The sequence below is a fragment of the Trachurus japonicus genome, chromosome 1, assembly GCF_045865225.1.
Source record: "Trachurus japonicus isolate A0001 chromosome 1, Traja_1.0".
Classification (NCBI taxonomy): domain Eukaryota; kingdom Metazoa; phylum Chordata; class Actinopteri; order Carangiformes; family Carangidae; genus Trachurus; species Trachurus japonicus.
The window spans coordinates 22,202,420-22,229,182 of NC_140907.1; the positions used below are offsets into that span (position 1 = coordinate 22,202,420).

Genomic DNA, 26,763 nt, shown 5'->3' on the forward strand with positions numbered 1-26,763 from the left:
TTGGGGCGACTCTTTGTTTTGGTTGTTGGCCCTCGGTCACTGTGTGGGGGTTTTCTGGGCGTGGTGAGGGAGGAGACGGGGGGAGCCGCTGTCCTCCCCCGCAGTCAGTCACTAACCAAGTTGTCCCAGTACCTACATGGTCGAGATGGATCATGCGAAAGGAGGATAACGTTATTATCAACGTGGTGGAGTTTATTCCAACTCATCATGGATGAGCCATCTTCTTACCCTTAAGAGGAAACCTCACCTCTGTTTGGATTTTACTTTTTTAAATTCATTTATTTTAAACAGAGTGAAGGGATTTCGCCATGTGCGACCACCGGGAGTGAAGGCAGCTAGAGGAGACAAGATGGTGAAGCCGAAAGGATAGCTAGATTTAATCCATACAGAGGTCTGTGACTGTCCAGGATTTTGCCACAAGAGTCTTGGACCAGGAAACTGGACCCAGAAGTTCATAATAACAGGTGCGTGGTCCTGTCCCTTTGTGCAGTGCTTGAATAGTAGATCTCTTATCTGTGCAAACTACTCCAGTCTAGACTGCTGCACCATTAGGCAAACCAATAACAACTAACAGTAAAAAACTTCCCAAGTGTCAACAAATGTTATTAACAACAAGAAGAAGACCTAAAAGCTTTATTCTGGGTGTAAACGTGCACTGCATAGCTTATGTGTCATGTAAATAAACATCCTGCGTGTTCAATTTTCCCGGGATCAGACCAGTTGAACCTGTTCTGGTCTCTCCAGGGTTGGTCGTCAGCTCCTACCACCGAGGTTGCGCTGTTGGAACAACTCACTATACTTTCTCAACATTTCGGTACACTAGGCCCCAAACTGTGGAGAGAGGGGTAGGGGGGGATAAATAGCACACACTACTAGCTGTTAACTACACCCTGTTGTGGTGGACCGATTCTGTTGTGATTTTTTTTTTCTTTTTGCTGGCGGACAGACGCGAGCAGCTCCCTCCCGCTCCCACAAAGACTAAAAAGCACCGCCGAGCTCGTGTTTGAAGGTATTTTCTCCTCCACACCGGAGAGATTTCCTCCTCCACAGTCCCAGAAACACGAGAGGCCGTCAGCTGCTGGAGACACACAACGAGTCGCCGGAGATTGAAGCTTTATCCGTGGGTCGTTTTTTTTTTTTTTTTTTTTTTTTCCTAAGGTCGCTTGATTTTTGCTTTTCTCTGTGGAGGTAGCGGGTGTTACGGCTTCGTTTTTTTAATGCTGTAAACAAAAGACTATCGAGCGAAGACCCGTGATTTCCTTCTCCCATAAACCATGCGAGGAGTTCGGATCTTCGGTGAAGAATGTGTCGCTGTCTCCCGGCGTTAGCTCAGCCGCGGCTCCATGTAAGACAACCTGGTTTTGTTATAGCTTCTGTGTAATGTCGCCTTTAAAAAAAACCCTAGTGTCTATTTATCCCGACGATAAAAGCTCACGCTCAGAGAGCACTGGATTAAAGTGGAGATTGACATACTAATGTGTGTAAATGGCACCTTGTTTGCTCTCTGCTCGGCCTCTGCCTCCAGCAGACAGCAGGCTGGATTTTTTTTTTTTTTTTTTTTTTTTTGGAGGGGGGGCAAATCCCTCATCTTTCTGCAGCTTAGCTCTACTTCTAGCAAACAACGGTGAGTGCTTTTGCTGCTATTTTTCATCTTTAATTTCCTCTCCAGGGCCAGCAGTAACAACATGCTCCTGGCCTCTGCCGTGGTGGTGTGGGAATGGCTGAACGAACACGGCCGGTGGCGGCCCTACAGCCCCACCGTCTCCCACCAGATAGAGGCTGCCATCCGGAGCAGCGACCCCCGCGGAGGGAGCGTGGTCCTCGGCCAGGTGGACAGCCGGCTCTCGCCGTACATCATAGACCTCCAGTCCATGCACCAGTTCAGACAGGACACAGGTGAGACAAGGAGAGGAGAAGGGACAGAGGATGTGCTGTGGAAAGATGCCATGGTTGGACTTATTATCCAGGATGATTGGGGGGTGTGGGGGGCTTTTAAGTTCCCTTGAACTACAGGAGAGTGCATCAGCTGGTTATGAATTGTGCTATAACACCATCAGGTGTTGTCCACCATTGGACAATTTGTGTATTTTCTGTTTACATGTTGCCCGTGGCTACAACAACCTTCATGTCTCCCATAAGAAATAAGACTTTTATTATGTTTCAGTTGGCCTGACCACTTGCCAGTAGTTGCAGGTCCTACATTTAGTCTTTTCAATGGGATGTAGACTGCAATGCACCATGTTTTGATTAGTCCACCAATCTACATGATGGTCATTAGGAGGGCTGTTTCTGAAGACAGCTGTGGTGAGTTTTGGCAAAACAGTGGTCGGGAAGAATGAGACAGTAAAACCCAGTTTCAGTTTCCATGCCGATCCAGTGACCCGTGTGAATGCAACTCAAAGAAGAGTCACGGATGATAAAAGCGATTGAAACATTAGTCAGTGAAGAGCCACCAGTATACAGTAGGCGACTGTTAACGATCAAATCCATAACTGTCATCATGAAGTCTAATTGAGCCACAATGACATGCAGAACTGATAAATTGCACATATTAGGCACAATGGCAGTCCTCCACTGGTGTAAACAAAGTTGTATCATCACCATAAAACATTCATAGCTGAGTTGTTTCTCGTCTGTGCGTCAGTGATCCAGTTCGCTTTTAACTTTTCGTGATAGGACAACTTTTTATGCTCAGTTTGAATCCATGCATACAGGCTTTAAGTATATTTAAGTGTAGATAGACAGAGGTAAACACAGAATTGTGGGATAGTTTTCAATTGGAAAGAAAATGATGCTTTGGCAGGGTCAATAGGCTCACAAATCTTTCTTATGAAACATATTTCATGTGTTGTGTATAATAGGTCAGAAACCTCGATCTGCCTGGAAATCACATCAATGCTACCTTATGGGAATTCAGTCACACAGGGGGAGAGGGAGTATCAGTTTGTTTTGTGGTTTAGACCCAACGACATGATGATCTGGGGCAGCTGTAAATGACGACTGCACCACCGCGTTAGCAGCATTCTTTAGCCCTTATCCCACAAGCTACACACACACACACACACACACTTGCACACACAGGCGCTTAGCAGCTGCACACTCTTCACATGAGAAGTGAAACAGAGTGCCCTTGATTCTGTGGAAAAAAAATATTCAAGGCCTAATGAGCAGAGAGTTCACGTTAGTTGTCCTCTGCCTCTCTCCCCCCCCCCCCCCCCCCCTCCCTCTCTGCCTGGGGTCTCTCACCCTTTCTGTGCATTTCTTTCTCACTGTTGTTAAGTTTCCCCTGTCTGTTGTGCAAGTGTTTCATTTGATCAAAAAGCAGAAGTCCCAGTGGTCTTATAGTTTTATAGTGTATTGTAAAGGAGGAGGGGGGTGTTTGATAGTCTCTGTTTCACCCCTCTCCTTCTCGCGCTCTTGTCTTTTGCCCCCTCCACCATTGTTGGATTTTGTGGAACAGATGTGAGTTACTCCATTGTGGCCATGAGACACACACACACACACACGAGGTGAATGTCTGAGGGTTTTGGGGAGCAGATCTCTGAGACAGAGGGGAGGCGCTGTTATGTTTGGGGGCAACAGTTGTTACAAGTTCACTAAAGCGGAAGAAGAAGGGATGACGGCCAAAAAACAGGGAGCAGTCAGAGATGAAGTTGGATACTGAGAACCCTTTCCACATGAGATCCAGTTTGAGATCAGCAAAACACCAGGATTTACTCCGATGCTCATTGTATAGTTTCTACTAGAGCCCTTAAGTTCTCAAGAAACAACATAAAAACCTCCACCTGACACGGTTCTTCTTCTTTTTTTGTCATTTAAACTTTTATTGGCAGCCAGAGAGTCACAGATGTTACAGGCCTGATACGACAAAATCAAGTTAGTTATATAGTTACAAAGACTGTTTAGTAAGGTAGACACAAAAAATTAATTTGTGGTTGGACGACGTGGAGAAGCTAAAGCATCTTTTTCAGTTCGATATATTTGCATTTCTTCGTATCTCGAAAAGGCCTGAAGAGCTGAATGTTGTTAGTAGTCTTAAGTTGTTTACATATGGGTCGCATGTACATTTGTGTGGTGGGTAATGCCAACAGGAAGGATGGTCTAGTTTTTAGTAAATGTGTCTTGTAATCCCATATGGGATGGGCCACAATAGTGGCATGACACGGAAATAAAATATTAATTCATTCATACAAATGCAATCTTCCATTTTCATAACAAAGAAAGACAAATTGACACGGTTCCTATTTTATCAAGCATTGTCAAGGCTGATACAGGCCTTTTGTGTGTCATGTATCTGTGTGGCATAGAAGAAACAGGATGTATGTCAGAGCTGTATATCATGAGACCGAGACACAAGACTGTGTTTGGTGTGAAGCTAATCATTTGGCTGGGCAGCAGGGTACTCAGCGACATTTCCTCCTCCGGTTCAATCTGGTCACCAACTGAAAATGTGTTTGAATTTGTGCCAAATATACAGATACAGCTCTCATTTTGGCTGTACAATGCCAGAGGGATTCATAGTGATGGTTGAGGTATCCCCAGAATGTGCTTGTGCAACAATTGGTCAGAGCCTCTTTTTTTCCCCAGCCCCCTGGAAATGAACTGTCAGGCTGTGCAGTGTGAGACCCCAGTAATTGTAGCACATCCTTCAATCCCGCTTTCGACACACCAGAAGTTCTGTCCTTGGCCTCCACATGTTTGTGTCATGTGAGAGCAACCAACTGGATTTTAATGTGGATGAAAACAGAGATGAGAATCTGACCAGTATACTAACTTCTTTATTATATTTTACAGAATTAGAGATTCACTTTTACTCTACAACTGCTCAGCGGGGAAATTATTACTAAAACCTATGTATCTTTATAAAAAATTGTTTAAAAAAAATGATCTTGTCATGTTTCACTGACTGATTGTAATCCAAATTAATAATTATAGAACGAGTTGGCTTTGAGGTTGAATTAAAAAAATTAATCCCACATCATCAGCAAATGTCTATATTTTAAACCACTGGGACTTCACCAAGTAAATTGTAAATTTTTAAATCAAAATAAGCTTAAGTAAAAGCGTTTGTTGACGTGCTGATAAGATGAAGTATTTTTTGTTTGTACTTTGAAGCCAAAATTTAGGGACCTTTTTCAGAGGGCAAGGGCATCTTTTCGCCGTGCTTCCGCAGCGTGTACCTCCCCTCGTTTCAGCTGCTCCTGCTGAAGGAGACACATTCCCAGACCCCCACAACACCCTGGGGTGTTAGGGTCACGGTGGAAGGGGGGGAGGTTTTAGATGAGGGACTCCCCAGAGACGAAGGAGAGGGGGTTGGATTGTGAAGACAAAAAAAAAAGGCGAATCAAACACTAACCCTGACTACGTTACCATGCGCAACAACCCAGGTTGGTGAGACAAAGCAGGTTATGACAGAAGGTTTAGAAGTTTACATGCACTGACTTCGGTGGTGTAAAATCCAAACTTACATGATAGTGTTTTAGATACTTCCTTCAGGTTCAGGGCGACAGTTCCTCAAGGTTTTTGACTGCTACTGCAGTGGATGGGCCGCCTCTACTTAAAGAGCACATTATGTTTTCCAAACCTGAATCCTAGCAGCTGGTGCTAATACTCATTTTCACTTTCAACTTGAATTGTTTTGGCAACAAAAGAAGCACAACTGCTAATTGGGTTTGCATTTTGCATTGGTACTAACCAATCATATTGTAATCGTATCCATCCTCTACACATTCTTTTGCACTGGATGTGTCCATACATATGTTCGTCATAATTTACTATGGGTTTACCAGTTAGTGGCTGCTTTGACATTACACATTGTCAGCATCAGTTATGTAAAGTTTAAGTACCCAACTCTTATTTAGTCTTGTGCAGAGCTGTGAAAATGTATTTGCCCTCTTAATGATTTCTTACGTTTTTGTTATATTTAAATACTTAAATGTTTCAGATCATTGAAAAAATGTTAATATTAGACAAAGATAACCTAAGTAAATTAAGTTTATTAAGGAAAAGAACTATCCAAACCTCCCTGGCCCTATGTGAAAAAGTAATTTTTCCTCCCTTGTTCAACCATGCACTAACTTTGATAAACCAAATTTTTGGGAAAACTGAGTTCACATTTACTATCCACACCCTGCCCTGATCACTGCCAGACCTGTTGAGTCTGACAAAGTGAAGTAGGCTAAAAGATCCCAGAATGCAACACATCATTCTGCGATGGAAAAAGATATTCAAGAACAGATGAAAAACAAGATCATTGACATCATCTGTCTGGAAAGCGTTACAAAGCCATTTTAGGAGCAGGCTTTCTGAGATCTTTTAGCCTGCTAAACTTTGTCAGACTGGTTCTATTAAAATGATTTCTGAGGTCTGGCAGTGAGGGCTTGGATAGTGAAAATGAATCATCATTTAAAAACTGCATTTCATATTTACTTGGGTTATCTTTGTCTAATATTGATGATCTTAAACATTTAAGTGTGACAAACGTGCAAAAAATACAAATACTTTTTCCAGCATTGTATATATGCACTGTTATCCATTTGAAAATCGTTTTTGTTTAATTGGTGAAATGTAGCTGCACTGGGTCCACTCCTTTTTGAAAGCTGTGTCTTGTTCACATGATGTTGAAGTAATCGGCTTACAGGGAGGAGGAGGAGACATCAGCCTGGTTACTGAGGTGCATGGAAATGTGATGAGTGCAGGAATGCTTCCTGACATATAAGTCACCACAGAATTTGGCAAACATATTTCTCTCTCACTGTTGTTTTGGGTCGTCCACCCGTCTATCACATTCTTGTGAATTTTGAAAGAAATACTTTCAATTTCACCGATTTAGATTTTGGTGGTCGGAGGTCAAGATGTGACATTCTTGTGAATGTTATAACAGGAACCCTCACTAGATCTGGTCCATGCACATGTAATAAACTGGGTTGACCTAACGAAACACATTTTCACAAACTCAAGAATTATGAATTACGACAAAATCTAATACTGATAGTACACATATGTCACTTGACTTAAGCTCATTGCTCCTCTTGGGTGCATAGGCCGTCAATGAATGTCTTTCACACATACAGTATATGTCAACAGTGACATAATTCTCTGCAAAAACACATCTGGCCATAGCCCTGTCACCCAGGAAGGGGAGATTGTGATCATATTTCCTCTTACTTGTGACCATATTTCCTTTAACTTGACTGATCTGGTTGAGGCATACAACATTATGCAGTAAACTCCCTATGAATTCTTTTAGCCATCCTTTAGTTGCTGAAGCACTAAATTATGGTAAAGCTGTTTTTGAGTCTGAGCTGGGCAGGTAACAGGTGTTTCTACAGCGTCCGTGCTACAGTCCTTTAGACATTGGAGCAGGAAGAGGGGTGAAAATTGGAGGGTTCATTTGTGCGTTGTGTTTACAACATTGCCGATTGGTGCCACAGCCAATAAATACCCTTGCCTTCTGCAGAGCTCCCATATAATCAATTATTTTACATTGTGGTATTGCTACCAGTTTTAAATATGCGAAACACTGACATCTGGAGAAGTTGTTTACCAAGTTATAACCTTTTACAGTTTTTGTCAGATTCATCATGTTTGTTGACATCATACTGATTCTCAATAGAAAGAAAAATCAAAATGAAATTTCACAAATTTCCACATCAAAAGAAAGAGTTGTTATTTTTCTAGCTTCAAGCCTGTAGGACTAGTGACGCTGACGCATATGTGAGAAAATTGAAGTATAATAAAGGTTTGACTGTTTAAAGTAATTGCACAATAAAAGCAGAGCATCTCAGTGTTAGCACACTGGATCTTGTGTGTTTTGCCTGATTTTTAGGCGGACACGTCATAAATCAAAAAGTGGGAAGGGAACCCAGAGACGGCGGGATGAAAGAGACGGAGGAGTCAAAGCTCTGAGTTGTTGTTGTGAAACTCTGCGTGTCGGGTTACTGTTACTTTGAGGCCTCTGGGGTGACATCACTCAATGTCCACAATACACACAGCACAAGTACTGTATGTGAAGAAATACATTAATATTTATTTCACTGGAGCACTATCATGGGTCCCACTGCAGTCATGACGAACAACGATTCCCTCTGAGATTCATAGCCAGGATTTCTTGATTGTAAACATGTCAAAACTAAAACGAGACGCATATCTATGACCTTACCATTAGCTGTAACCTCACACTAAAACCACACACACACACACACACCTATATATCTCACATGATCGGGCTTAGCTGGCCTCACAGGGAGGCAAGTTTAATTTTCTCTTTTTACTAACCAATGCACTGTAGTAACACTAGTAGTGTGACTTCAGAGAGCACTTTCTACAGTTAAACAATTTGAGACTTAAAAGTTAAAGCAGAAGTAAGCAGAAACTTTGTGTTAATATAAATCTTAAATAGTTATATCTTCCGACAGCAATCACCGGATCGCTTACTTCTGCTTTAAGAAAACTGCTAATCTGTGTTACAGCTGGTTTGTAGGCATTCATCATGTTCTTAATTTCGGCCATTGATTTAGTTTTCTCTTTTATTGTAGCCTAATGCTGATGTCTGTGTCTTGAAGTTGACTTGCATCAACTGCTTCTATCCCACCTATGCTTCATGTCATTTTATCACTTCTTATACTGTATGTTGCTAAGTAACTATGCTGGTGTTGTTCCCATTGGGGCTGTAACTTTTTATTTGACACTCAAATTTTCACTTTTGAGGGAGAAAAAACAAAAATGATTGAAACCGTAATTGGTTCATTTCTTAGAAATAAGTGGGATTATTCCTAAAGGACAATATACTGACAACCACTGTCATTTAACGGTCTCTGATTTTATAGCTTTTTGTATCAATTTCCAGGAAAGCTTGTAAAAACTAAATAGTATCAAACGTTATATCATTTTTATAACATTGGTAATAGAAATGAACTTTGAAATGCTTTTTAACAGGAATGCAATGTTGTGGAAAGTCTCTCACCCAGTAATGTCAAACTCGACACTGGTGTTAGACTGAACATTTGACAGAATCTGTACAGTTCCCTCCAGATGTTGCCACCAGAAAAAGAAAATTCAGGCCAGTAGGCAGCTTATGCAGTCAATAGTGTTCCTGAAGGCCGCATGTCACTGTGTAACACACCAGTAAGACTCACTGCTGCAGAAACCCAAGTATTTATGCACCTTCTTTTGTCTAGAGTTGGTCTTGACATTTGGCTGGAAAATCAGGTTTTGAGGTTTCCACAGTCATGTTCGGGTAGATGCATGATAAGAAATGGGTGCAGCAAGCAAAGAGACAAAAATGTGTAAATATACTCTTGCGAGTGATAATGAAGGGCAAAGGGAGAAGTGATGGCATAAGACAGCAGGACGGAGACCAAGATAAACAAATCAAAAGATGAAGTGTGTGAAGGAGGTTTTATCTCGGTCCCTCCAGGTCAGCTCGACCTTCTGTATAATTTGATCTTCTACTTTATCTTTGGATTCTCTCTTCCTCCTCACTTACACCCTCTGTTTAACATTGAGAAAACAATTCCTCATGTACAGTTGTTACTGTCTTTCTATTCTCTATTTCAGTCTTTTTCTACCTCTGTAAATTCCTCATTTCACTGCTGATGTGACTGACAGCAACAGAAAGATGAGCCTCTCAGGGGTGGCAGTTTGATATTAGATTTCCAACCTTGACGTACTAAATATCATATTTGCCATTTCTTTAACCAAAAAAGACAGTTGGGCATTTTATATAATCAATTATACCCCGAATACTGAACCACAGTGTAATTCCATTTAGACCAATCTTTTTTTAATGCATCTTTTTTGACAAAACTTGGTCCTGACAGCTGGATGGAAAGTTTTGGGCAGAAGGGGAGTATGAACAAGCTCCTGTCCGCCAAAAAACAAACCTTTTTGTGCTACTAATTCAGAGGGTATACTTCCCTGGATGCAGCCAGCCTTGAAATGCAAACAGCTATGCTAAATTACCGTTTTTCTCTGTCGCTTTGGTGCTTTTCTCAGATCAGAATGAAAATTCTCATAACTATTAGTTCAACCTCCAAAACATTTAGTCATTTGTGCACATTATAGTAGCAATTTCTAATTCCTCTGAACAAATTGGAAATGCTTTTGGACATGTATCAGTTGCTTTCATACATTTCTCTGCTGTTTTATGACATTATCATTTGCTTATGTCATGTCAGTCAAAATGATCTATTCTATACTTATGAATGCTGAATAGTCGTTCCCTATAAAACTAATAGTCCTCATTTCATTGCTTGAGTCATTACATACTAAATTGTTGAACTAGTTGTCAAAATCTGTCAAACTAATTTTGAATGTTGGCAAAACCACTGTAAATTCAATTATTCAAACATTTAGGGAGGGTAGGGAGAACAGGTTTGGACAGTACTTCAGCACTAAACAATCTGCATTGCACTACTGTCATTGTGTCAGGCATTAAGCTGATATTGGAGAGAGAACATTTTACTTTTAGACTTACAGCTTTACTACAGTACAGATTTACTGTAATGCAGTGTATTACAGCAACGCAAACTGTTGTGCAAATGTTAATAGTGATGTGAGAAAAGCACCAAAGAGACTGAGAAAAACTGTAAGATCATGCTACATCAATCTAAACTATTGCTGTTGTACCAGCTTGTGTGTGTTTAGACCTACAGGGGGAAAGACCAGCCAGTCTACCTGTGTGAGACCAATAAGCAAAGTCCATGCTCAGTGCAGCTATGTGTTTTCAGTCCATTCCTTTTGTATAGATAGATAGATAGATAGATAGATAGATAGATAGAACACAATTAATCTAGGGTCAATGTAAAAAGCATCATTAATTCGAAGGCAAATAAATCTTGCTAACCTCCAACCATTGTAGCAATAGTCACCTCACATGTTGAGCCCCCATACAGTATCTGTGAGGATGTGCGACCAGTCGGCAGCTCACTAAGCTGATTGGCATCCAACTTTTGTGGTCTAGAGCAGCGTTATCGCTCACTTCAACAATACCTGCAGTACCTTCCTGGTTGCTCCAGAATGCAGCTGCATGTCTGGTCTTCCATCAGCCTCAGAGGCCACATCACTCCACTGCTTTCTAATCTCCACTGGCTGCCCCTGACTGTCTGAATCAACTTCAAACCACTTGCTTGCCTTCAGAGTGACTTCTCGGCCATCACCCTACCTACTTGTACTCGGCCTCCTCAGCCACGGCACTCCTCTGACCAACTGCACACAAGGCGATCGCTGTTTGTGGTTCTCAATGTTTCAATGTCCCTCTCTATCTTCAAGAACCTCTTGAAGATTCAACACCTCTTCTCACACACCTTAACACTCATACTGTACGTGCCTAGGTATCACTTATATCACTTATTTGGTGCACTTCTTTACATCATCCTGTTGCACTTTCCCTTATTGAATGTTCATACGTGCCCCTCACATACAGTGTCAGATAAGATAAAAGTGATAAGTAATAATTCACAGAGGATGAAGGTGAGGAATAAGTGGAAATGTACTAGAGAGCATTCAGGGTTTTTTGAGGACGCCAACTGTGGAGAAGTGCTGTAAGTAATTGTTACAAAAATAACAGCAATTTTAGCTCACATGCCTTGACTGAGGTTCACTTGAAGTTCAACGGGATGGAGATGAAGAGAAATATGACAGTGTGGAAAAAATGTTGCGACTCCTCTGATGGGGCGGATACAAAGTCACAAACACGAGGACACTAAGTTTTGTTTTGCATTTGAGGGAGCTTTGAGAGTCAGGTATGACTGTGTGTGTGTGTGTGTGTGTGTGTGTGTGTGTGTCTTTCTTGCGCTCTTTTTGGGTGAGGGTGGGGGGTGGGGGGTCCCGTGGCAGAGAGAACAATAAAGACCAGATGGCCTGTCTTTTTCTCCACCTGCCTCAGGCCTCTTTGTCCTCTCTCACTTTCTCATGCACTTCACACACTTTAATTTCCCCGACTGCTACCTGCACTCCCCATGTTTACTTCTGCCTTCTGTGGGTCTTTAACTGAAGACAATTGTTTCATTTTTATCTTTTTATTTAGGAACTTCTTTTTCTTAATCTAAGAGCTGTTATTTTATATGGATACAGCATTGACCATTGGTTAATATTTTTTTTATCACTTGCACTTACACAACCATACAGTCTGATCAGAGCATTAACCCAGAGTGGCCATAGCCAGATACGCAGCACTTGTTTCTGAGTGACCCAGCCCTGAATAAACTCCTATTTATAACTTCTTCTCTACCAAGTAACAATCTTGATATTTCATCGCATGGTATCTTTGCATCCTGTATCTGAACTGATACCACAAACCCTCCACTTTGTTTTAAAAGACCTTATTGTATGAAACTCATGATTATTAACATGGCTGGACTTTTCTTTGCTACAATAATTGTTTGCTGTTGATTACTTCATGAATGCAATTTTATGTTTTTAGTCCACCAGAATGGCAGGTTTAACTAGAAGACAGGAATTTTGGGAAACCTTGTGGAAAATGTTAATTCATGTTATAGGTTTTGTAAAAAAAAAAAAATATTATAAAATAAGGTAATATGTATTAGTGTTGTGATGGCATGGATTTCTTCTTACGGTGAAAGTATCCCTTGCTTTATCGCCATTTCCAGACCTTTTTGTGTGCCTTTGCGTATAGCTCTATCTATTGTCACTAAGAGCATTTTCTCTATGTTGGGGTGTGTGTTGACAAAAAAAAAAAAAAATTGATTGCATAGCTCAGCCACGTGTGTGGAGCTGCCATAGTCCTTTCTCACACAATGGAATTTGAGGGCAGAATTACAATATACATAGTAAACAGGGGGGTGGAGGGCTCCATGCTGTGCTGGATTCATTCATCAGATTTAGAGTAGAGGAAGGGACTTATACTTTCAACAAGCACTAAAAATCGTTTCCTCACTATATCATTTCTGCATATCTGTCTGTCTTCAGATGTAATCTGTGCAGTGCCCTTCAAAGTGCTCGGCCGTCATCAGGGATGACTTTTTAGATGTTACTGCAGTATATGAATGATTGTACAACTACAGAAACAATGAAGTGGTGATGTCTCAGTTTGATTATTCCCTTTTCTCTCTATCTCCACCAAACAAATACAACTCCGTAACCACTGAGCCCCGTCTTTTAGTGTGCCCATGCCCCACCCCTAAACACATGCACACACACACACACACACACACACACACACACCCACACCTCCCTCTCCTTGTCCTGGCATTGCCTGAATAGCCCGTTACCCCTGGAGACAGAGGTAGTTTCTGGTTGGCTTGTTTAGGGACCCTCCCCCCAGCCCTCTGTCCCACTAGAATACAGAGAGACATTGTTGTGTGCTGGTTAGTTACTTGTGTTATTGAATATTTATTCAGTTGAGTTTGGGTTTTGTTTTATTTTCCAGCAGTCCTATGGCAGTGATGCACTGGAACAAAAGTGAAAACAGAAACGTAAGACTATACGAATGTGAAGTAAAGAGCGAAGTAGATCGAGTATTCTTCAACTATTTCACTCACCACTCTGCAGGGCTCAGGATCACATGACTGACAACCCCCTTCCCTCCGTGACTCTATTTAAATGGATATGTTTACCCAGTCACCCAAGTATTTTAATGAAAATCATGCATCTAGTTAGAGGGGGCTCGGTTGTTGTTGCAGTTCTTGCATGAGCATATTTTCAAGGGCCTTTTTCAGAGTCCTTCCCTGTCTCTGTTGTTCCTGCAGGCGGTCTAGGTGTTTGAAAGCTCAGCTAACTCATATTTTCGCTGCATGATAAATCAGGACTGTACGGAAAGTTTGGAAACAAAGTCTGTCGATATAGGCTAGATGTGTTGCTCAACATCTTTTTAGGTATTGGGATCCATGTCAAGTTATTGGTTTCCATTACAGCACAATGCATCACAATAGGACTACAGGCAGAGAAGACAAGGCATTGTGTGTCGGCCTTCCTAAGGGGAGACTTTGATCTGGAAGTAGTGTAACATAATGAAATGATTTGTAGCTTACACAACACAAATCACACTACAGAACCAACTTTTCAAATAGGTTCTTAGGCTTTCAGTCATTTAAAAGAAACACACAATGTATGCTACAATACTGGCAGGGCTTAGTATCGCTGCTGGTTTCCAAAATCTAGTCCAGGACTATTAGCATTACAACACTGTCAGGGTCTCGAGTTGATGCTCATTTCAAAGGCCTCACCAATTTTAGTTGGATATAAGTGATGAACCACCAACTTGGTGCCTGATTAAAACTATTCATGTTCACATTAAGAATGGACCAACAGGTGAAAATGTTTTTTTCTTGCACATGTTGCACCAGCTCCTCTTGATCTCTATAGTTTTTATATCTGAAATGCAACCATATATTTCCCTTTTTAGACTTACTGGTGCCTATGGTGAAGCCAATATTGAATTATTCAGATTTAGATTGTATTGAATTAGAAGATCTTTCCTTTTTCCAGCACTAATCTAAGACCACTCCGTTCCTCTTTTTCTTTTAGAGAGAGAGAGATTTTAATCCTTTTTCTTTTGGCTCGGCACATGTTTTTTTGGGCATTAATATGTTAATTACTGGCTCACCTCCCAACTGCTTCACAATGTACCTTCTATCCAGCAAAGGTACTTATAGTTTACCATTGTAGAACTGTGGTGAAGAAGTAGTAGTGAGAAATGAACAAAGGCACGTTTTTATTTTTTCTTATTTCTTTCTCAGGAACCATCCGTCCGGTGCGGAGGAGTTTCTATGACCCAGCCTCAGCTCCAGCTCAGGGCTGGCAGTGGGAGTGGGAAAACGATGCGGGTACATGGACACCTTACGACATGGAGGTGACCATAGCCATCGAGAGTGCCCACAGCCGCCAGCAGCAATGCCATGACCTGACACCGCTCGGCTTCTGCTACTTCATTGATTTCCAGAACATGACACAGGTTTGTTTGACGGAATCAATCATGATAAATAAGTCATACATGGGTTCAGGCTGCACCTTGAAAACATTTTAAGCATGTTTCTCTGTGTGCTCCTGCAGGTGAACAGACAGAGCCAGAGGTGTCGGAGGATCCAGAGGCGTTCTGACCTGGCCTACCCTTTAGTGTCCGGTCCTCTCCCTGTTCCTAAAGGTGTAGGGGCAAGTGGAGGGTTAACAGGAGCCCTGCTGGGTGTTGGAGTGTCTGGGGCCACCATTGGGATTGGAAGTTCAGGCTATCCTAATGGAGGTTTAGTAGCTTCTGGGTTGGGCCAGCCTTGTTCCTGCCAGCAGTGCATGCTGGTCCTTAGTGTGAAGACCAATACAGGAAGAGCAGGGGCAGGAGCTGCAGGGATACAGACTCTAGGTAGACGCTCACAAACCATGCAGCGGCCTAAGAACTCAGTCTCCAAACCTCTAAGTCCATCTAAATCAGCCACTCTGGGACGAGGACAGCTGCAGAACTCCAACTCCAACTACTGTCTGACGCTGCCGCATGGCCTCGCTATCTCCAAAAACACTGCCTCCTCAAGAGTGAACGCCCAGCTCTTCGCTCAGTCCCTGGCTGCCCTCACCACTTGCACGTCCTCTCTGGGTATCTCCTCGTCTTCCACCAGGCCGCCCCCGCCATCCCTCCCACCCCCTCAGCCTCCGTCATCCAATCAGAATCATAACCCTCCGTCCGTTCCCCCCAAGCACTCCTCATCTTCAGCCAGTGACTCGGTGCCCACTGGCACATTGATTACCCCTGCCAGCAATGTGACCACACCCCCTTCACCAGTGCCATCTCCTACGCCAGCGGTGATGAAGCCGCAACGCATGCCGTCGTCAGCGGCAACAGTGTGCCATGCCCCGTTGCCACAGAGATCCAGCTTAGCTGGGCTGAGCAGACCAGCATTACAGAGGATTGCAATGGCCCAGTCCAGAGCACTCATAGCATCGGGGTAAGTGAATGACACATACACAAATCAGTCAATCAATCAAATATATTTTGTTATTGACCGTTCAGAACAAGATGCAAATCATAGCACACTGTATTGACTGAATGGTATTACTGTTATTCGTGTATTTTCACGCCTGTGCTGTTGTAGTCATATTGATTCTGTACAGACCTGCAGAGAAAAATGCTCTTGACAAATGCACAACATCAAAATGGTGTTTGTTGCTGCCCATGTACATGTACGTGTATAAGCATGTTCATGCAGAATTAATACCAACATGCATACATACAGCCATCATATTTACTTTGACAGGTGATCGGTAGCTAAGAAATTAGTTGTTCTTGTTGCTCTGCACTGACTGTGAGTGATGCGGGTTCAGAGATGCGACTCTTCAGATTTACGTCCATCCTTGTTGGAATTTTCTGTAGCCGATCAGGTGTATCACGGAGTATTAGAACTGTTTTATAAGGAAATTGTAAATCAACAGTGGGTGTGCTCAGCAAAATGCTCTTAAAAGGGGTGAAGGTGATGTTGTTAATTTAAAGATGACAGATTAACTGACCGTAAACACTGAGGCCAGTGAGATTCAGTAACGCCTATCCTCCATTTATGTGTGTTGTGAACTGCCAGACAGTGGGTTCTTCTGATGGCCATAAAACTGAAGCGATAGTAAGTGTGTGGCTTAACGAGAACGCAAAAAATCTAAAAATAAAAACTGAAGCGAGGCCAAACCGAACTTTAAAAATGGTTAATTGACCTTGTAACTGTTTAGCCAGATTCCTGTGAAGTGTGTGTGTGTGTGTGTGTGTGTGTTTATGTACATTCCATTGGTGCAAGTGTGAAGGCCATAGCCCAGCAACACCTCCCTCTCTCTAAAACTATTTTATGCATACAGTCAGTGGTATGCACAGTGCAAAGAGAAGAGAGCAGCTCAGTGAAGCGTCCACTCTGATTACTACAGAACTATTTCAACCCCACCCCCCAAACAAAACAAGATGGGACCCTTTGGTGGATTTCTCAGGAAGTCATTTATTAATCTCAGATGATGAACATGGTAAACTTCCTTTACTGTGTTAGCATGCTGTCTGCTGACACCTGTGTTTTAGTGCAACTCTCCAGAGCCGCTAACGTGGCCTGAAACTCTTGTTAACTCCTTAGTTTAACCCAGGAAGTGCTGACTTACTGCACTGCTGGGAGGAACGTGTTGCTCATTTACCCACAGAGGCAGATTTGAATCACCTACCTTCCAGCAACCAGTCGACTTCTTCAGATAGATTCTTCTAAGTGTACTGCAATAACTGGAAAGAACAAACCCAGGTTTCATTGTGACATTTTCCGACTTTCCATGATCTCATGCAACAGTGAATAAAGACATTTCATGAAAGCTCTCTCCCATGTGGTGGTTTAAACAGTCACTGTTTGTTTCATTTCCCTGTGAAAAAAGCCTCTTGCTGCAACAGGAAGTGATGCACTTTCAGTTTTAATTTACCACCGCAGGCCAAAACACGGGATTCTTACAGATAATCACCTTCGAGCCGAAAACAAGGTCAGATGGAGATGGTGTAGATTTCTTGGTAGTCCGACCCACCCCCACCCGGCCTGCGCCCCATGTCGGTCGTTCCCTGCCCCCCTCCACATCCTTCCCTGGCTCCTCTCCTTTCTTCTCCTCTGTCATGGCTCAGCAGTCTGGGCCCCTCAGAGCTCCATTGTTTCGTCTCCACAGTAACTTTGTTGAATTACCCAAGTTTGGGCCGTATGAAGACAGGCTTCGACTGCAGCCATTTTTGGACCTTAACCTTGATTCAACTCCTGACAGTCGGAGGAGCGATGTGGTCCTAGACCTTGTTCTTAGACTTCAGGTTAACTTGAGCAGCGTACCACGTCTACATCTGTTTCCCCATGAGATCACACGCCATGAGATCAATTCTCTATTGAGTGATGTTCAGTTATTTTCAAATCTTGTCCTGTTTTTAAGATTAGACAGAATAACATCAGTGAGGTTTCTCCCTATGTGGATGATGCTGCCAGATGTCAAACACAGGATTTTTTTAAAACTCCTATCGTCGCAATGTTAAGATGGCTGGACTGCAACAGCATGTGGTTAAAAAGAGTTTAAACGGAAGAAGAGGAGAATCACTTGTTGAGTGATGCAGACAGAGGAATGTGCCTCTGGACGGGTCACTCAGCAGCAGAAACAGAGCAAGACCAGGTGAAAGCCCAGTGTATGTACAGCTGGATTGGTCGATGTTTGAGTAAAGCTATTTAATCCATCCCAGTTAATAAACATGCATTACTGCTGTAGGTTATGAATATTTATTATGCCATGTGCTGAAGAACCCCATCATATAGATCGCCCTGCTGATCTAACAGCATATTAATGATGTGAATATTTTTTTTTAGGTGGGGGAGAGTAGACAATGGTGCTGGTCCAGTCAGTATTGTTGCTACCCCCAGACACACACACACACACACACACACACACACACACACACACACACACACACATACACCTCCCTCCACTGGATTGTGTGTGTGTGTGTGTGTGGAGAGAGCCTCAGACTCAGACACTGCCTGAGATGAGGGCTGATGGGAATGAGGCGAGGGGGCAGGGGGGGCGTACAAGACAAAGAAACGAGTCAGCAAACTGTCGTGGATAGATCACACAGTGGTGCAAGCAATCAGGGCAACAAACACACACAGACACACAAGCACACATTGTCCTTCTCTCTCACATGTAAAAAAAAAAAGTAAATATTGACCATCTTAATGGGAGCTGCGTAGAAGAATGTGTCTTCGCTCTCTCCACAGTGGGGTGGGGGTGGGGGTTATGGAAAAGGAAATGAGTGAGTGGAGGTTAAAGGGGAGGTGGGCTGCGCCGTCTGACTTTATTAGGAAAGAGGAGCAGAAATGTGCAGTGAGAATGTGTTGCCACCTGTTCAGCTCACCAACAGGTTGCAGACTGCAGCTTCATTGTAATTGTGTGTGGTGGTGCGCGGCAGACGGGGTTAAACCTTCTCTGTTGCTTCTTCACATAATGGGAAACGTTGCAGAATGGAGCCTTGGATGTTGTTGAATATTTGATTTGTGATTATTAGAAGAACGTGACTGGACAAAGATCACAGATAAGAGTCGTGAGTAGGGCTGTCACAATCATGAAATTTTAGTTGAAGATTAATTTGCCATACAAATAATTGCGATTAACGACTTCATTGTCTTTCTCTGGTGCCACTATAATAGTGTAAGCCCCAAATATACTTTAATAATCAACATACACCTTATGAAGAAGGAGTGCCAATTATGGGCATTCAAATTTGGAACATATAAATAAAAACTGCATTTCTGTTTTGTCAAATGTCAATGACAAGGAAATAGTGATGGAAATGCGACATTTCTGTTAGTTTCATCCAGCTGTTTTTATACAGATGAATGGAAATGCTGATGCAAAATAATTGCGGTCAGTTCAAATGAATGCGATCATGCAATTGTTGAGTAGTATTTAGTCTCATCAATGAAGTCACCACAAACATGATCATTTTCCTTTGTCTTAGTGGGCTTGTGTTGTTGTTCATTCTCTTAAACTCTTAGCGCAAATAACATAACAATAACAGAAAGTGAAGGATGGAGAAAACAAACATTGAGTGAACCTCAGGGGGAAGTGACAGAAACCCAGCAGACAGCCAGACCAAACAGTCGCCTGTGTCATCTGGTGTCTGAGGAGGCTGACTGCTGGTCTGTCTGTGTGTTTGCCTGCCTGCTTCAAGAAACCACAACCAGGACCATTGTTTCTTCCATCCTAAAAATATGTTTTTAAAAGTCTGCTCAAGTTTCACCCAGGTCTAGTATGATTATGAAATGTTACATCAGCTTAATGTAAGCCGTCCTTATTTCTTCAAACCGATGCACACCAGTCTTGGGGCTTGCATTTTAAATTTTGCAATAATTTTTATTAAGCGTCACACAATCCACAACCTGTTCACCACTTTGTGGCCTGAAATAATTTTTCACAAAAGCAGAGGAAATCTGCTTGAAGTTGTCTTTGAAAAACTCTGTGTGCGTGCGTGTGCATGTGTGGGAGGCTTTATGTGTTTGTGACAATATGTGTGTGAGAATGTGTGGGAGTGTGTAATTGTCTGGTGTCTAAATCAGTCCAGCTGATGTCCATCTTTGCCCCGGGGGAATAGGAGGAGCAGAGGGACGAGGGGTGGAGGGAGTGTGTGAGACAAAGCTGGGGGAGTGTGTGATCTGGTGGGAAGCAGGCGGAGGGTAGGAGGGTGGGTTTAAGGTCACACGAGGTCAAAAGACTGGAGTCCCATTCAGGCCGTTCCCCCCAGGCAGGGCCGGGATCTTCCTTTTTTTAAAGCTCTCGGGCTTTTTCTTCTCCTTGGTCCCTGGTTTCCTGCTCCTCCCCTGTTGCTTCTCCCTTATGAGTTGTGTTTTACAAATAAATGTACACTGACATGCTTATGTACCTGAGGAAACTTGTAAATAATTAGTTTAAGTAAGCTTTTAAACAATTTTTAGTTTCTGTTGTTTTATGCACCAATGCAATACTTTAAATTTTGATACTGATACTAAAGTAGTAGGCCTACATTTTCAGTACCTTAAGAATTCAGTATATTATCCCTGTAGAACCTGTTTATTACAAAACATTTTTTAATTCAACAAAACTTAAGTGTTGATTATAATAATCATCATAACCATCTGAAGAAAAAAATATTGAAGGTATCGTCAGTTATGGCATTAGAAATAAATCCTAACACTATGCTGAAAAATCCTACATATCCAAAACAACTCCTCCGACTTTGCACATACTACATCTATGCACACTGATACTAACACCATATGCTATATAATACAGTACAGTATGTGGGTGCACACTGGTATGGGACAGTATAAGACCTGTAAGATATGCAGAAAATATGCCATGTGCGATAACACTGTTTAATATTGCAATGTTATATGACTTGGAAGTAAACAAACGTTAAAGTGTGCTCATTCGCATCCTGTGTCTCCTACTATCACCTTGCTACTAATCTCACAGTCCCCACCAAGCTGACACCTGCTTCCAGGCTCCATCTGACAAGTCAAATGTTGACATGCTGAGTGTGACTGCAGGCTTTCCCACAGTCTTTGTGTGACGCTGAGGCTGCAGCAGTGACACTCTGTGGGGGTTTTCTCATCGGGCGCTCGGCTATTTAATGTTATGTTTGTCTCATCTCATCAAGGCAGAACATCTGATTCTTTATTGACACTCATAATGACTCTTCATAAGTAAATAGAGATAAGAAAATACAACATTTTGTTTCTTTAGCAGCCCCAATAATGTCCGCAGCACTACAAGCAACCATAAATCTCTCAGTAATATCTCTCTGAGAAATAATGTAAAATGTCAATATACTGAATGATATTTCTGGCCTGAAAACATTGCGTGAAGCTGAATGAAAAAGACAGACTAAGGTCAGTCATTTCCTCTATCCTCCTCCCTCTGCTGCTGCTGTCTGTAGCTGTAAGTTTACAAAAGTTTGTGGCTAATGGAGCTGGAGTCTACACATGGAAAACTTTCCTTTTAGCTTGTTCATGGCAATTCACTTTTAGCTTAACATTAGCATGCTACGCTTGGGTGAAACATTGGCGATGGAAAGGTGGTTTTATGTGTTGAAATGTTATACAACAGGCCAATTACCTTTTTAGCCTCAGTGGTTGTGATGACAGAGTTACAACTAGCTGTCGCCACCACCAGTTTGTTTTTCATGGCCTTTTGCAGTGTGTTTCGTGCACATACGTTCATATTACAATAATGATGAAAATAGGATTAATCAGTGGGCACTAGTGGGCATTTGAGATTGAAATAATTGTGTGACAGCTGATACATTTAGTGGGTCAGCCGTATTAGCCAGGCTGTGTGAGATGACGGCAAGCTGTGTGTTTATTTGTGTCACCAGCATCAGTGGAGCAGCTGGAAAGTCAAGTGCATCAAGCTTATACGTGATCAGACGTGGCTCAACGCTTCCCTCCCTCATACCTAAAGACTTCCCTGCTAACACAGCAGCCTATTAATTATTAATACACCCCAGTTATTTGCAACAGGTGATTAGTGTGTGTGTGTGTGTGTGGGATCACCGTCACTCATTGACTCGCTCCGGCAACAGTTCTAATATAAGCGTTTCTCATCTATCATCACAGGCAGCCTATTTATAACAGGGGGATGTGTCCATCCGTCAGTGGTTGTCATAAATAAATCTCTATGACATGTTTAAGATCTTAAACTACTTTGACTGCATACGACAGCAGAGCTGCTCTACTACAGAGCAAGGTTTGAGGACTAATCTGATGAACGTAGATGGAAATTTGATATGATTAAGGTGTGACAACAACAACCACATTTAGCCACCCACTATCACTGTGCAGTTGTTGTGTTGTTGTTTTCCGGTGATTGGTTGTGAGATTGTTATGTCCCATTAGACACGGCAGAGTTATACTTTCTGTATCTATGTATCCCTTTGTTGAATTTTACCCTAGCACCCGCCCCCTCTCTTTTTTCCTCTCTAAAAATCTTGGATCCAAGTAATGGAGCTGTGGACTTTGTCCTCCTCTGCAGGCAGCAGATCACCATCTGCTGCGGTCTATGGTTTTGGTCTCTTTGTGTGTATGTATTGTCGTTCTATCAAAGGGAATAGAATCAGGAGGGCTGACCGAGAGTGACGGTCGACCTTTTTAAAAGCGCCCAACAAAAACAATCCAGGATCATTTTAAAAGTTCACTTCATGTTGAATATTTGTGTTGGTTCTGTTCTAACGCACCAGCAGGCCCACGACCTAGGAATACAGTAGTTCAGTGTAGTGCCAAAGTAAAGTGCTGTTTCATGGGAAGGCCAATCTACCGTCACGCTGCAATGCGATAGAACTTCAGTTAAAGTGTGTTTTGGAAACATTACAGTGGATCAGTATTATCTGGTGACATATCATTAGAGAGTGTGTTTGTTTGTTTGCCCTTCACTCTGTATGTTTACTGTTTTATTACTCACACTTGGCTCTGTTTTTTTCCCTCTCCGGGGCACTGAAGTAGCGCCTTATTTCACACACACTTTTCCTCATTTACTCTCCATCATCCACACTTAACGCAGACTTACACACGCGCACACAGCTCGGTGAGTCATTCACTAGTGTTTTGTCATGTGTCACTGAGTGAGGTTAAGTGAAAGCAGCTTAGCGCACTGACAGAAAGCCTGTTAAAGCTAACCCAACAACAGGAAACAACAGATCATCACCGCTCCCTGCCCTCATGTAAAATCTGCAGTACTTACGATGCCAGTCTGTTAGTGGGAGCGATTGTTTTCTGTACTAAATGGATAGCTGCAAACACTGATACATACTCTTGGACTGTAAGAGTTAGTTATCATGAGCAAATGTGTTCATACCTTTTCTTCAGCAGCTATTTCCTATACAATGGAGTAAGAGCTGGAGTAGTTATTATATCTCCTTAGAATAAAGCTCAACTATCTAAACAGATATGCAGATGACTATGTCGAGGAATCCCAATCCAGTTTTATTAAAAGCCAATGATCTGAGTCGTCTGTATGCATGACGTGTGTATATGTCAGTTAAAGATTATGACGGTGATGATGATGGGCTTTGTGATGAAGCAGGTAATCCCCGAGAAAGCATCTGTGTGACGTACATCTCTTTGAGCTCAGTGAGCAGATGGAAACTCCGTGGATTAGCTCCCATAAACGTACACACACAGACAAGCGCAGCGTAGTCATTCATCTGCGCTCTAGCCGACAAGCAAAGTAGTACAGTGTCAGACGAGGAGCCAGAGAAGAAAAGGAAAGGTAGAAGGACAGATACATAACAGAAGAGAGAACAAAAGGATAACTGAGCTGCTTTTTTTTTTTTTTTTCAACAAACCTTTGAAGTTTTCTTCAGAAAACGGGCACAGACGCACAAAGGATCGTAATCTCTCCTGCTGATATCGTTTGACTGTTGTCTTTTGTTTGTTTGAATCTTTGTTTTCTTAAACGTGACCTCTCGCTTTAAGAATGACAGTCATCAGTTTTTCAAAGTGAGTAACCACGTAGTCGCAAACATTCCCAAACCTTTTTATGTCTGATCAGACAGTCGTATGAGGTCAGGGAGGAAGTGTTGAAACACACTTAACTAAACAGTTTTCTGTCTTCTGTTGCAGTGTGCCCACCGTCCCAGTGAAGAACCTTAGTGGATCCAGTCCCGTTCACCCTGCACTGGCCGGTAAGCACACACTCACCTACCGGGGGCCTGGAAGGACAGAGTTTTACAAGAAACCAGACCGGATTTCTGATTTAAACCCTAAAAATCATTGAATGTTACTCCTCTAAATCATTTTTTTTTTCCTTTTGTGTTGCAGGGATCACAGGAATTTTGATGAGTGCTGCTGCTCTGCCTGTGTGCCTCACTAGGCCTCCCAAACTTGTGCTGCATCCTCCACCTGTCAGTAAGAGTGACATCAAACCAGTGCCAGGCTTAGGACACTGCTGCAGGAAGACCACCAAGAAACAAGCTCGCAAGGGTGAGCATTACATTTCTCTGTCTCTGTCCTTGACTTGCTGTCATCCTGAATGTGATGACAGAGAGACTTCAACAGTTGTTTTCTCAGTTTATTACCTTCCCCTAATGCTCAGCAAGGGAGCAGTTCTATCAATATGAGAATATGGTGTCACACTGGTTAACAGCCCAGACTTACGTTTCATTCATTCATCATTCCTCTTTGTTCTCTCTCCTCTTTGTCTGCAGGTAAAACTCCAGAGGAGGTGGTAAAGAAATACCTGCAGAAAGTAAAAAGTCCACCAGAAGAGGTATGATTGTTTGTGTATGTGTCTATATAAATGAGATGCAGCGCCTGAGACAGACTTTTTTATATATATAATGCGTTTTCTTTTTATTTCCAATTCCTCCTTTTTGCTAGGATTGTACCATTTGTATGGAGCCACTGGGGGGTCCATCTGGATACAAAGGTCCAGGAGTGGGGCCTGTTTCCAGGGCAGATTCAGTTGGGCGACTAGCACAGTGTGGACACCAGTACCATTTCCAGTGTCTGGTGGCCATGTATAATAATGGCAACAAGGATGGCAGGTAGGTTAGAGATATATTAACACCCCTCTTTCAATTGCTTCACACGTTCTATTCAAATAACAACTATAATCAATCTCTTTTATTCAGTCTTCAGTGTCCCACGTGTAAAACCATCTACGGCGTAAAGACGGGCAACCAGCCGGCAGGGAAGATGGAGTACCACGTCATCCCTCATTCTCTGCCAGGGCACTCTGACTGCAAAACAATACGCATCATCTACAACATCCCACCAGGCATTCAGGTACATGAAAAGAACTGGTCTGACAGTAGTATTTGTTTTATTCTATATGTCATTGTTAGTTGGGTCAATCATCACAAATCCATACTGACCCCCACCGCTCTCCTCTCAGGGACCAGAGCATCCAAACCCAGGGAAGCCCTTCACAGCCAGAGGCTTTCCTCGACACTGCTACCTCCCAGACAGCGAGAAAGGACGCAAGGTAAATTTAGTCCACCATCTATTATTATACCCTTTTGTCATCTAAATGATCAGGCATACGCTGTATTTTAAATCACTGTTAAGCCCAAATTGCAAACCAATGGGCAAACTGGTTAAATGGACCCAACCCAGGATCTGTAAAAGTGTCGGAGGCTTCATGTGCGACACTTCATTTGCCAGTAGTGTGCTTATGTAACCTATTTCAGGGCTGTACTCTTTCACTCCAGAGCAATGTTTCTGTTTTCAAAAGCACCATGTCTGTTTCTGAAAGTCACAGCAGACTGAAAAGTGGGGAAAATTAGCAGGTTCCCCTAAGTATTGTGTTTATATCGATGCCAATCGGAGCCAGAGCTACTTTTCCATTGCAGACAAAAGCCTGATGTTAGTTGGTGTCAGTAGGTTTTTTTTTTAACAGACATGCATTATGAACCTTTTCATCCTTGTTGCCAGGTACTGAGACTGCTCCTGGTAGCATGGGACCGCAGATTGATCTTCTCGGTTGGTACGTCAAGCACTACAGGAGAGTCTGACACTGTCATCTGGAACGAGGTACATACTCACTAAGATTAGACTGTAACTTAAGAATGACTTGAGTGTTGCATGTGATACATGCATGTTAAATTTACCGTCAGTGAAACTAAAGACAACTCTTCCCCGTCCCTTGAAGGTCCACCATAAGACAGAGTTTGGCTCCAACCTGACGGGCCACGGCTTCCCCGACCCCGGACACCTTGACAACGTCCTGGAAGAGCTCCGAGCTCAGGGCATCACAGAAGATGATGGACTGATGGAAAAGTGAAAGGATAAATGGCCAGCAGAGAAGAGGAGATATCAGTGAGGGAAGCAGTTAAGGGTGGTTGGGTGAACTAGGAGTAGAGTAAGAGAGGTGGGTCTCACCATGACAATAACAGGAGGAGGAGGAGAAGAGGAGGTCATGGACTGAGAAAGGCTCTCTCTCTGCCAGCACTTAAAATGGGTGCAGGGGGAAATGTCAGGTTATAGAAGACATTGATTATATTTGCAAAAGTAACCACTTTTCAAGGTGTTGATTGAGTCACTGTTGGGTTCACCTGTCAATGCCTATCAAAGTCTGTCCAAAATTCACAGTTTTCAAGCAAGCACATCAACAGAAGTTGGAGTTGGAAGCATCTTCACAGAGAGGAAAAGCAGAAACATAAATAATCGGTAGGAGAATGAGGGCACTCGTGGTTTCAGCTACTCAACAGCTAGGTACTAAATATGTGAGAATGAATCAGTACTAATATATGGGGCAAAATGAGTTTACTTTACTGAGAGAAAGAGTTAAATGAAAGCATGGTAAAACGTT

The 26,763-nt window shown here is 42.5% G+C and overlaps 1 protein-coding gene across 2 annotated transcripts; it reads left to right on the plus strand.

Annotated features, from left to right (window-relative positions):
* LOC146991891 (E3 ubiquitin-protein ligase DTX4-like) lies at positions 1–26,763 on the plus strand. Of its 2 annotated transcripts, none has more exons than XM_085780342.1 (12): positions 1–464; positions 1,670–1,896; positions 14,700–14,914; positions 15,013–15,893; positions 24,075–24,136; positions 24,273–24,434; positions 24,659–24,720; positions 24,831–24,997; positions 25,085–25,238; positions 25,348–25,437; positions 25,887–25,985; positions 26,104–26,763. In XM_085780342.1, exons 2-12 carry the CDS (start codon positions 1,686–1,688, stop codon positions 26,233–26,235), a joined length of 2,235 nt encoding a protein of 744 aa, XP_085636468.1. In that variant the 5' UTR covers positions 1–464; positions 1,670–1,685; the 3' UTR covers positions 26,236–26,763. The 2 variants fall into 2 exon arrangements, with proteins under 2 accessions (XP_085636468.1, XP_085636461.1); XM_085780335.1 differs by lacking the exon at positions 1–464 and adding an exon at positions 723–1,345.

Coding starts and splice junctions, on each gene's coding strand:
- LOC146991891 (XM_085780335.1), top strand. Junction 1,897..14,699: donor CCAGTTCAGACAGGACACAG/GTGAGACAAGGA, acceptor TTTCTTTCTCAG/GAACCATCCGTCCGGTGCGG. Junction 15,894..24,074: donor AGAGCACTCATAGCATCGGG/GTAAGTGAATGA, acceptor CTTCTGTTGCAG/TGTGCCCACCGTCCCAGTGA.